At 36.2% G+C, this 13224-nt stretch overlaps 1 protein-coding gene across 23 annotated transcripts in view; it reads right to left on the bottom strand.

The window, feature by feature from the left end:
• The window catches only part of iqsec3a (IQ motif and Sec7 domain ArfGEF 3a), a 259936-nt gene that overhangs the window by 97307 nt on the left and 149405 nt on the right, over positions 1-13224 (bottom strand). For all 23 annotated transcript variants that reach the window (XR_015483220.2, XR_015483215.2, XR_015483214.2 and 20 more), the window contains 2 exons: positions 9028-9194; positions 6089-6228 (listed from right to left, as the gene is read on the bottom strand). Coding sequence is in view for 6 of the 23 variants with exons in the window: in XM_087248285.2 (XP_087104411.2) it covers positions 6089-6228; positions 9028-9194 (307 nt within the window). In the remaining 17 variants the exon portion in view is untranslated. The remainder of the gene's footprint in view (positions 1-6088; positions 6229-9027; positions 9195-13224) is intronic.

The following is a 13224-nucleotide window of genomic DNA, read 5'->3' as shown; positions in this document are numbered from 1 at the left end:
TGCTGCAGAGTTAACACTAAACTCTGACCCTTTTCTTAAGCTCATCAGAAAGTGGCAGTTGAGACAGTGACCATTTGTCTTTTGTTTATCTGAAAGACAAAGGTGTTAAGAGCCCAGGACTTGCTTCTTGATCCAATCAACTTTTGACATCGTCTCAAACTCAGAGATACACATGGATCAGTAAACTTGCATGTCACAAAAGAGACACAAATGGAAAATTTCACTTCATATACCTGTATATTCAAATGATCATGTATATATTTAATATGCACTGCTTGAAATACTTCACTGTATGAAACTTTGCTTATTAAGGTTTATATATGAATGCTTGGGTAAAGATCAACATTACATAGCGATGTTTAGACTCTATCTATTCCAAATAATGCCTTGGGTAAATTAGATGTGGTTTGGAAAGTGAATTATGCATAGGAAAATATTTAAAACTCTTAAATATTATCATAGTTAACCAGTGGACTATGACTATGCAAATGCAGGCCACATTATGGATGACACCTACCAGTGACCAACTCACAGGATCATCCAATCACAATGCTGGATTTGAAAGGTGACATCCTTCAATCCCGCCTTCCAGAGAAAGTATTAAAGACATTGTCTTAAACAAAGAATGCCTTGTAAAAAGTCTGTTAAGTGTGGGTCCAAAAGAGTGTGTCCTAAAAGGTGGTCGAAGAGTGGTCAAAGTGTGGTTCATGGTGGTTTGCGGGGTTTTGTCCTAGACATCAGACCTTTTGCTGCATGTTCCAGCAAGGATTTGGTAATTGGATTCACAGTGCTTTTTCCAAGGCGTCTGAAACCATCACATCAAGGCCACCACCTCCAAAAATCTGCGTGTCCCAGATTTCCAGGAACTCTACCTTCAAAGAAAAGGCATCGGCGTGTTCCCAGCATCGAACCACCACCTCCAGAAATCTCCAATTTCTGCGTGTTCCAGAAGATACGGATTTCTACGCTCAAGGATAAAGACGTCGGCGTGTCCCCGACATCAGACCACCACCTCCCGAAATCTCCAATTTCTGCGTGTTCCAGAAGATACAGATTTCTACTCTCAAAGATAAAGACGTCGGCGTGTTCATGACATCGAACCACCACTTCTAGAAATCTCCAGTCTGCGTTTTCCAGAAACTACAGATTTCTTCCACTCAAAGCTCAAGAGAGCCAAGTCTGCTCGTTTCATGCTTCAAGATCTGCAGGAAGATCCAACTTCTTCCATCCACTGCATCAAAGGCAGAAACGTAAATATTCCACTTTCCAACCCTTTAAATTAGACCTTGGCATAGTGTGTTTCCGTATAAAATATTCTAATTAATTAGATGTTTATAACTGATCGTCATTAATAACAAAAACTTCGTCAGTTCTTTGTTATTGTAAAATAAGGTTTACCTTACCTTAATCACCTTCATCACTCGCCTATGCACTTCATTTATTGTACATTTAGTAATTGTAGTTACCCTTTATTACTATTTTGTTAATAAATACACCTTTATTACAATTGCGTCTTCCTTGTGTTGATAAAACAGAAAAAGGCTCTACAAGTCAAACGATCTCATTATCCTTCAGATTTGGCCAGATAATAAACTCCTCATTTGTATAATTTAACTAACAATATTTTATTGTTAATTATTTTGACAGTATAAAGCTGTCTGGTGCCCCGTTTAAAAGGAGTTATTTGTCTGTTATTTCTACATTAATTGGTGCCCCCACGTGAGGCTAAAATATCATTATTAATATCAATACCTAAATATTGATTTTAATATTTGATAAATCCAATTATCACTACATATTTGGTGCCCTGTGTGAGGCTAAAATATCAATATTAATATCAATACCTAAATATTGATTTTAATATTTGATAAATCCAATTATCACTACATATTTGGTGCCCCGTGTGAGGCTAAAATATCAATATTAATACCAATACCTAAATATTGATTTTAATATTTGATAAATCCAATTATCACTACATATGCGTGCAAGTTATTCTATATTATTATTATGATGTGCTACCTGTTTATTTGTGGAGAATAAACAAAGCATGCAAATGTAATTTATTACAGATATATTGGTGTAGAACGCTGAGCAAATGTAATTTATTACACCAACTCAAAAAGGAACAACATCAATTGCTCAAAGACAAATCCAAGAGTAAGAGATGGATGAAGTACATTGTAGCCAGGGTCGGCCCTGTACATTTGGGGGCCTTAAGCAAAATAATTTTGGTTCCCTACCTTCCTCTAAATAGTAACGTATTGCCGCTGCAAACTGGCCCACAATGATTTTATTGCTTATTAAATACAGTTTTACAGTTAAACCGAAAAGTAAAGCCTGATATCTTCTACTTATTAACTGTCTGAATGATTTGGACATTTGAAACAGCATTGTTTTTGTCAACTAGCAGTCCAAAAATAAAGAATTAAACAATCTTTAAATGTGCAGTAGCTGGTTAAAATCACTTTACATTCCTATATTAATGATTAAAATAAATTATTTAAATTTATTTATATGTATTTTTATATTCTGGGTAAGGCATAAGACTAAAAAAATGTTCATCCATGTGATAAGGCTCTTCTGAGATGAAGGAAGAAGACGACAGGGTGGGTGATTCAGGTAAGCAAAACATTTTTGTTTGGCATATACATTAACACTCTGGGTGTGTGTGTGCGTGGTCTCTCCTTGCTCCCCACTGGACCTTTTACTCACCCTGAAAAGGTGTCTCTCCGACCCAATCACTAAGAAGAAACAACTGTTACTTATGACTTCTGATCAACCAACTTACTAACTGCCAGTCTCCCAACCTGCTCTTTATCATTGTCGGGTGTTCGACCATGCCTTCCCCACCACATACCCGCACTGCCCCAAACAGTTGGATTAAGGGGATCTTCAAATAGCCCTTTGTTAAATCTAATGTCAAGTAAAAGTGAGCAAGCACCCAACCGATCAATCAACTTGTCAATTTGTGGCATTGGATACGAGTCAACTTTTGACAAGCGTTTAGTTTATGATAATCTACACAGAACCAAACCGAGCCAACTGTCATAGGTACCAAGACATTCAAGATAGCGCAGTCACTGTGGGATTCCTCCACAACTCCAATATCCAACATTTTTCCCAATTCTTCCTGAACCACTTTCTTTAGGTAAACGATACAGCCATATCCTAACTACAACGCCTGGTTCAGTCTCAATGTGGTGCTGAATCAGATTAGTCCATCCGGGCAGGGGTGAGAACACATCTACAAATTCACTCTGGAGGAGCCAGATGTCGCTGATCTGGGCTGGCTAGAGATGATCCCCAACGGTGACTAGAGCGCCTGGCCGATCTTACCTACTGTTCTCTGGCCCCAAGTCATCCTCACCCGTAACCAGTGTCGACAGCGTCGCTGCATCTGGCTCCCTCCACTGCTTTAACAGATTTGGATGATAAATTTTGCGTGTCCCACCCCTGTCCATCTGCACCACTTCACAATCAAGATCCCTAAACCTAACAAGCTTCTCTCACAACATCCAGCACCCCTTGGGACTGTCTGCCGTAGCGCAGCTCAAAGGGGGAAAAACGATTGGGCAACCTCCCACACCACGAATAACATGGGCTCTAAACATTTATTCCAATTTTTTATGTCCGAATCATGGTCTTAAGCGTGTAATTAAAGAGTTCCACCAGCCTATCCATTTTGTGGGTGATAGATACTGGTGCAAACAGATTTAATGCCCAATAATTCGTGCAGCAATGTGCGTTACATAAATGTGGTGCCTTGATCGATGAGGATCTCTTTAGGGATCCTCACCTAGGAGATTATATGAAAGAATGTCTCCGCAACACTCTTCGCAGAAATTCTGCAGAGGGCAATCGCTTTCGGGTACTGCATTGCATAATTCACTAGGACCAATGCAAATTGGTGCCCTCATGCTGACCATTTTTATGGCCCAATGAGATCCATCCTAATTCTCCCGAAGGGTATTTCCATTGCAGGTAATTGGTGCAAATGCACTTTTGATTCAGTCGTTTTTAGATTCAGTCGATCATGGAAAGCAGCACATCATTTGCTGACATGCCTGTGAATGCTGGAAAAAAGAAACGGGCCATGAAACAAATTGGATTGGCCGCTTGATCTAAATTTGAAAAAAGCCTGGAAAAGCCTGGAAAAAGCATTTCGTGGTGTCTTTTTGGTATTAATAACTGGTTGTTTCTTGCTTTGTTTGAGTGTCTTGAGTCACACTCCAGTCCTCTCTTCTGGGAACTGGGACAGGAGGAGAGAGAAAAAGAGACAGAGGAGAGAGAAAAAGCAGGTATGGGTTCTCCTGTGGTTATTTCACCAATCCTGGTGAATCCTGGTACAAATCCTTAAATTTGTATTTTTGCACACCCTCTTCACACAGACATATCCGTCTTTTGCACATCCATGTGAAGCATAGATCTTCAGATCACAGAAAGAGTGAGTTACAGTTACAAACTCAGGATCAACATGACCTTTTTTTTCTAAAAGACCAATGTGGCCTTGTAACCATTAAAAGAAAGATCATTTTTGAAAGAGCTTCTGATAAAAGTGCAGAATCAGAACTTTTTTAAATCAAGCAATCTCGGCATTACTTTTGCAAACTAGAGGGAAATGAAATTATGCACTTCAAAGCAAACCAACAATTATCTGAAGGGTGACACCATGCCTTAAGTATTACTTTTATTATGTTTATATGCACAGAGGTGTTTTTCAGGCACTGAAAACGTCCGGAGAAAGATACTATTCAAGTTCATGGAGTAACTTTTACAGCATTGATCATGTGTTTGGTTAAAAAGAACTAAGCATTCATTTGGTTGTTTAAGTATAAATTGGATGAAAACAAGAAATGTACGAGAATCAGCGAGCACAATTGAAAATGAAAAGTAACTCGTTGTCTTGATAACACAATTGTAATTTAAAAAAACAACAGGATATTTCCTGTTTTTAGCACTTCTTTTTTCTAAATAGATTTTTATTTATTTTGATAACAAAACATAAGTAAATAATGATTCTGCCCAACCAGCTTTACTGAGTTGAAGTTTGACTTATATTCACACATCGTTTGATCATACATTCATTTTTGACAACCTGTGACATGCTCTCACTCTAATGTTACTTTGAATATCTGGTCTAAAATAGTGTGTGGGTAAAACTTCAAAACAACATTAGCACTATTTAATTGAATGATTATATGATTTCTTTTCATCCAATTGTCCAAGACATACTGTCATAGGTCAGATGATACAACCAGTCTATTATTAACCTCCAGCCAAGGCTGCCCTGGTGCAATGTGCACTGGTGGACACCCTCATGCCCAAACTGTTCGATATGGTTGGAAATTGAAATGGTATGGAAATTATACATATTTATATATATGTTACCTAATATCCAAAACAATTCCCTTAGTGACACATAAAAAAACTAACTAAAGCAGCTGGCTTTGACTTCGCTGCTTCTCCTGTTTTCAAAATAAGAGTACCACATGCAGAGTAAGTTGAAAATAAACTTTCATACCTTTTAAAATAAGGGAGAAAAATTATCATTGTATTCTCAAAACAAATGAGTGCGTTTTGACTGCTGATTTACTGATGATGCTGCAGCTTGTCAGCACTGGATGATGTAGAACACATGTCAAAATGTGCAAGGTGAGTGTAAAAATATAAATATGAATAACTAGATTCTAGATTATAATATCTTACTTCAATAAGGGAAGACATGTTATCAGAGAATATGCATTTAGCCTTTTGCAGAAAAAAAAAACTGTGAGGTTATTTAAAGTCACAGTTCTTCTGTAGCAGTAATGAGGACTGGCAGAAATGCTACAGGCATGAGCCACAATGAATCACCAGCTGCCCACTAAATTATTATATTATATTACTTCATGCATGTAGAGCTCAGAAATGGTTGAGGTGAAACAGCAATTCAACAATACTCCTAGATTATAATTATAAAGAATTTCATATATAATGGTTGAAAAATAAAGTGAAATGAATTGTTTATCAATTTGTAACAACTAAAGTATCATTTAAAAATAGTTGTTATGGATATTAGCTAGAAAAAAATTGCTTTTTGACTCACCGTTTTCATTCCCACAATGCTTTGCTCCACTTTGGTAACATAAGTGACATGGTCTTCATTGGATCGTAATTCCCTCAGCTGAATACGCTCATATATTCCCACTACCATGTCCCGTGGAATATCTGCCCCATCGTCAACACCTAATGTAAACATATACAGTAAACAAACACACATGCTCTCACCTTGTGTGTGTGTGTGTGTGTATATATATATGTATATATATATATATATATATATATATATATATATATATATATATATATATATATATATATATATATATATATATAATCAATTTAATAATCAGATTTTTTTTTCTGAATCACTACTAATTTTCTACAGTGTAAATATCATGCAAAATAATCATCGTTTGATCATAGTTCGTGTATACATCTTGTATGTCTATGTTGTCAATTTTTTGACCAACAGAAGAATAAATATGGAATAATAGATTGGTGTGTTCATACAATCAGGATCAAGCATTTAACAGCCCTGTGGAATAAAATAAAGATAATAATAACAACAATAATGAATATAGCTGCAAGCAGCAATTATTGGTTCCAAGCAGTCCAGTGGCCACATTATAAACAAGCATGGCAACAAGCTACAGAGCTACTGGACATTTTTTTTCACTTTTTGGCAGCATAGTCTGAGCCAAATTTGTTGGAAATTGGGCTAACAATCTTTGGAGAGTTCAAAATAACAGATTTTCAAACTAATTTAAGATGTGGACAGGAAGTCATGTTAATTAGGGAATAAATTATATCATTGTTATCTGTATGATTCAAGGGATCTCATGACAATAGACAAAACTATTTAAAAGTTATTTGATAAATTTTGTATGATTTTTATTGAGAATTTAATTGTTTGACAATTTTACCCAGAAGGTGGTGCAAAAACTGATGTGGTTTGGGCAATGTCAGACCACACAGTTTAAGAATAGTTTCAATACTTCAAACCATTGCAATGATTTAGTTTTGTTTATCAACATGAATTCTATGACTTTTGGTCAACATGTTCTGAAGATGAGTCAAATTTGATAAAGATTGGACCCACGGTTTAAGAGGAGTTTAAAAAAAATGGTTTGATAAAATGGCGGACAGGAAGTTTGGCAGATTATGGCATAGTTGGTATCTGTGCTGTCGGCATGACGCTAGGAACAATTTGAGATCAATTTCATCAAAATGAGCATATGCAGTAAAAAGTTATTACTAAATCTGTAAGTTTCATTAACAATGGCTAATGAATGTCTTATAACTCTTGACCCATAGGAAGCGCTGTCACCATGGTGTGTTTTTGGTGTGGTCAATGTGAGGAGACAATGACAGACCTAAAATTTGGTGTCATTATCTTTAACTATTGCAGAGATACAGCCTTGGATGTAGTTTGGCATCACACGCCATCACATTTGTCGGTGCAGGTTGTGGTTCAAACAGTTCATAGGGGTGCCTCAGGCCCCGATTACACTAGTGCGTTTTAGTTTTAAAACAGCGTTTTAGAATGAAAACGATCCGCGTCCACACTACCGTTTCACCCAGCGTTTCTGAACAGCTCTCCCTCCACACCAAAACGCCAAAAACGCCCACACAACCACTCTCGGGCAAGCGCTGCATCCTAAATACCCTAATGAGAGCTCTGCTCATCGGACTGCTCATTAAGCATCTCCTGCTGGATCTAATCTCACTATATTTATTAAACGTGATATTTCATTCATCTCTTTGTCTATATCTATTGACATATTCCCCGACTTTGGTCATTGGAATCTATTACTTGTTCTCCAGGTAATGTGTTTTGTCTGAGCGCAAAGATAAGTTATAATTAATGTAACCACGTAGCCTACATTCTGTATATTGACTGATCGCTTGCCTTTATTTCCTATGATGTATAAACTTATTGTATGTTATACTTTTACAATGGCCATTATTGATTATTAAAACTGATATTCAGCAAAAGAGGGTATGTTTCGTATTTTCACTGAAATTGAAAGGAGGCAGTAATGTTATAGGCTTCATTTTGTTATTAATATCCACACAGCGAAGACGTTGCTCATAAATGCAGCACAACGCCTCAACATTTCTGCTGTCTGTCAAGTTGCTAATATCAAAATGAAAATAGGCAGTTCCTTAAATCATGTTTTCATTTTATTGTCGAGAAAGTGAAACAACGTAGCCAGGGCGATGTGAATGAAGTTATACAGTACACTGTTCCCTTTGAAGATTGTGTCCTCGGTAGTCTGTTTTCCATATCAAACTGAGGAGGGGGAGACTGCAGTCTTGATCAAACTTGCAAAGTCTGAACTTACAATGAGTTTAACTGTGTGTAGGCTACTTAATATTGAAGAAAAGCCCCAATGAGAGAGGCGAATGTCGTCAGCCCCGCCTCCATTTTAAGATGTCTCTGTTTTCCCCCATCCACACTGAGAATTTTTAATAATAAAAAATGTATTAACAAAAAATATTAAATTTATTAATAAAGAATAACTTTATTTTGTTCTGCAAACCAATAACAATATTTCTTTTAAATGTATTTTTTTAAATAATTTGCAGCAAGAAATGACTACTGATGCCATTATCATGAGACCACTGCTGTAAATGACATGTAACATATTTAACAGTGGACAAAATATTTAATCACAGTGGGAAGGTCTAAAGATCGGTTTTGAATCTCTTTGCTCCCTGCAACTTTTTGACTACTTGATGACTAAGCTGAATTAATGCAACATATGGGCTCAACAAAATGTAGCCACCTGGATTTTGTACTCTACTAAGAGTAAACATCTGGATCCAAATAATAAACTGCATAATCACATACAGTAATTTTCCACTGAGCAATAACATTAAATATTAAATATGATTCTGTATTTGGTCACCCCTTGAAAAATATGAATAAATGAACTTTCCACATAAGGCACTTTCCTCTATGGTTTTCACCCTTCTCACCTCTTAGATTGCGGATGAAGTCTTCAAGCAGCATCTTCCGATCGGGTTTGATGTTGGGACTGTACATGTCTGTGTTGAGAAGTATGATGGCAAATGCAAGGATGAAGATGGTGTCAGGATTGTGGAACTGCTGCACAATGTCTGGGTTACACATACAGTAGCGCTGACTGAACAACAGGGAAAAAGCAAACAAAGACACAAGATCAGTCATTTAACACATTTTTTTAAATAGAGCATTCAGCTACTAAACTCTCATTGTCTTGAATATATTTTTTTACAGCTACCTTTAGTGATTAAGCAAGTGCTTTTAACCAAAGCAACTCATAACTAACAATGGACCAAACAGTTCATCACAAGGAGACAGTACTTATATGATCAAGTGCCTCAATATCAAGTAGGTAAAGAATATTATTATTTTTTATGTTAAATGCTCACTGAAAAGATGTTTTAGAAGCCTTTTGAAAATTGCCAGGAATTTAGCAGTCTGTAAAAGATTGTGGAGATCCTTCCACCAGAGAGCAACACTGAATAAAGAGATTCTGGAAAGTGATTCCTGTTAGTCATGGTATTACAAGGCAGCACTTACTTTCTGACCTGAGGCTTTGGGAGTTGATGCAGATTTGTAAAAATGAGTAAGTTCAGAATGTTTGGCCATTTTCTAGACAAACATCAGAGATTTAAATTTGGTGCAAGCTTTAACTGGTAGCCAGTGCAGGAAGATCAACATTATGAAGCTGCAGGCCCGGAGACCCAACCGCACGCTCAGACCTGCACACTTAGACGGCTAGATCTGCACTTCCAGACCTTCCAAGTGCCACCTGCTGTTTGAAAGATCGACTAACCTGAATTCACCTGCTTATCATTTTTTCTCGATAAAATATTACACTATGATTGAATACATTATAATATAAAATATTAAACATACTAGATTTTTATTTAATGCATTAATTCTGTTGTATTTTTATTAATTGTATTTGTAAATAGATATTGGTTAGTTACTTCAATATTTTCAGATTTTTTTTTTTTAATCAATTATTACTGTTTCGTATTGAGATGAGGGAATGAATATTTTCTTCATATACGATACATTTCTTCACATTATTGTACTATGGGTATTTTTTTCACTACAAGCTTTATTTTTGTGTACTCTTTTATGAGGTCCTACAAATCATCAAGCTTTAAAAATGCAGAGAAATATGGCGAAAAATAACAATTGGATTAATAAAAATGTTTTTACATAGAAATAACATCAAATAAAATAAATACTTAACATTCTTAACATTCAATCTAGTTTTTCATTTCTCGAGCAAAAACTGTGGAAATATCTGCAGCATTTGGTGGACTGTATAATTATATTAGTGTTGGCAGACTCCCCCCTTTTTGAATTGTAATATGCATCTGGGAAAAATATAAACACACAAGCAAATTATTTTTGCATTAAACTAAGAGAGCTAATATTGTAAATTATATGCAGATTAACTGATATTTTAATTTCCTAAAAAAAAAAACTTACTTGTAATCATTACAGAACTTATTAATAATTGATAAACTGTTACTGTGTTACTGTTATTGTCTTTGGTAGCACTTTCAGATAGATAATACAGTAATATGTACAGTAGGCCTACATAGCACTAAAATATATCTTTCAAATAATAATAATAACGTTATACATTACACATTTTATTTAAAAATATTTACTTTAACATTTTTAATTTTGTCAGAAAACATTGCTAGAAAATTGTCCCAGAATGGAACAAAAACACAGAAAATAAGAACAGGCTGTAAATTTCATAAAATAATGTTATATAATAATATCTTGACACCAATTTTGATCAAATCAAACACTGAAATAATTGTTTGTTTGTGTAATATTTTACACCACATTGATTTATGCCATAAAACCTGGTAATTTTAAGGAATGGCTTTAGTAATCAATAACCTTACTGGCATGTCTGATGTTGCAACTTGCTAGAAAGTGTTTTTCTGAGCGTGCAGTTGGGTCTCCATACCTGCCGCTTCATTCAACCAAACAGCAGGTGGCACTGTCTAAAAAAAACGATAGGTCTAGAAGTGCAGGTCTGTGCGTGCAGGTCTGAGTGTGCGGTTGATAAAGAGATAAGGAGAGATGTGTGACATTAGCCCCTTTCACACAGTGATACCAGTAAATATGTGAAATTTTTCTGGAATGACTTTACTGGTAAATAAAAAAAATGCTGTTCACACAGGCAAGGACGTTCTGGAACTTTTCAGCAAATACCAAAATACCATTCCAAAATACCAATAAATTCTGACATTATTAACCAGAAATAGACTCTAAACATCTGTGCTTGTATTTGTAAGCATATTAGTGGTCAGTCCTTTGTTTATGATTTCAATTTAATTTAAAGCTTTAGTCCCAGAGGCATTCAAAGGCAGAAGAGTAAAACGCAGCGAAATGTTTACACATTTGACTGGATTACAAATTCTGTGGATGAATAAGTTTTGTGAACAACTTTGATTAAAACATATGAGGGACACTTTTGTATGTCGAAATGTACATAATATGTGTGTGCTGGCAATTTTTATCCGGTTATTTTACTGAAAGTTCTATATGTGTGAAAGGAGCTTTTGGCTTTTTTTGAGCTTGTTGAAGATTAGATAAGGCTACAAAAACAGCTATACTTTAATTTTAAGCTTAAAATGGGAGTCACAATCACCAGCAATCTATTCCTTATAGATCGCTAGAGGACATTTGCTACCAACTGAATTAAAATTCTGCCACTGAACTGCACTACCTTTCCCATCATGCACCACACACACACATCAGTTTCAGATTAACCATGTTTGCACACACAGCTGAAGCTCATGAACTGAACTGTTATGGCCCGTATGTACAGTTCGGTTTGGTACTAAACACGAAAAAGGCTACCAAAAGGCGGAGCTAGATGCGCAGCTAAATGCTATTGGTTTACAGAGATACGTCATTCGCTTACGCAACAAGCCAGAATGAAACAAAAAACCCGCCATGTTTAAAATACACAATTATATATACATATAATAACGAGCCATGGTTGACCCGGGCTCAAACAAACCTTTTTGTCGTCTTAATGAACAGCCACAATGCCAAAAAGAAAGGAAGATTTACCCTGTGCCCCTTAGTTTTTTTACGAGCCAGTCTGAAGCAGTCTTTCTTGCTTGCACTCGCCGTGCATCTATATTCATTCATTCATTCATTTTCTTGTCGGCTTAATCCCTTAATTAATCCGGGGTCGTCACAGCGGAATGAACAGCCAACTTATCCAGCAAGTTTTTATGCAGCGGATGCCCTTCCAGCCGCAACCCATCTCTGGGAAACATCCACACACACACTCATACACTACAGACAATTTAGCCTACCCAATTCACCTGTACAGCATGTCTTTGGACTGTGGGGGAAACCGGAGTACCCAAAGGAAACCCACGCGAAGGCAGGGAGAACATGCAAACTCCTCATAGAAACGCCAACTGAGCCGAGGTTTGAACCAGTGACCCAGCGATCTTCTTGCTGTGAGGCGACAGCACTACCTACTGCGCCACTGCCTATAAAAAACTTCGTGAGCTGATGATAATAATGTGAGCTTGATTATTGATGTGCTTTTGAAACCCGATCCTGTCAGATACTGACAAACGCGAGAGTAAAGCACTGAAAAAAGGAGAAGCCATAAAAAATGGAGCACATAAATTTTTCAGCAAACGTAAACAAACTGACAGATTTAACTGTTAACACCGCATTTTTGACTAATATGAACTCAGAATGATGAAATTACTCTCTAACAGAGCTTATATATGCTGCTGAAGATTAAAGACACAGATGAGAGGTCTGTTCTGACTATGGGCTATATTTCTTGTTTGTTTTTAACTTAAATAAGGACCAAATGACTGTTGTGTGTAGTTCATCAGTAGTTGATAACATTTCGGAGACTGTAAGGGTCTGTATGTGTTCATATATGTTGCATTTATTTTATTTAATGGCAGACGTAAAAGTATGCTATTTCGCACTGTCATTGATCTGCAGTTAAAATCAACTCATGTTCATAGAAAAGTTAGTAATAAACATTTATACAGAAGTATTTATAAAGCATTTGTTTTGTGAGAAGTGCTTCTCATATGATATGTTAGCGACCCGTACAGCTTTTCTGGAGTAAAAATTACGTTAAATTAAACTTTTTCTGCCATACA

The sequence above is a fragment of the Danio rerio genome, chromosome 4 (assembly GCF_052040795.2).
Source record: "Danio rerio strain M-AB ecotype USA chromosome 4, GRCz13ab, whole genome shotgun sequence".
NCBI classification, from domain to species: Eukaryota; Metazoa; Chordata; class Actinopteri; order Cypriniformes; family Danionidae; genus Danio; species Danio rerio.
Note: the sequence above shows the minus strand (reverse complement) of the source record. Positions and strands in the feature narration are given on the sequence as shown.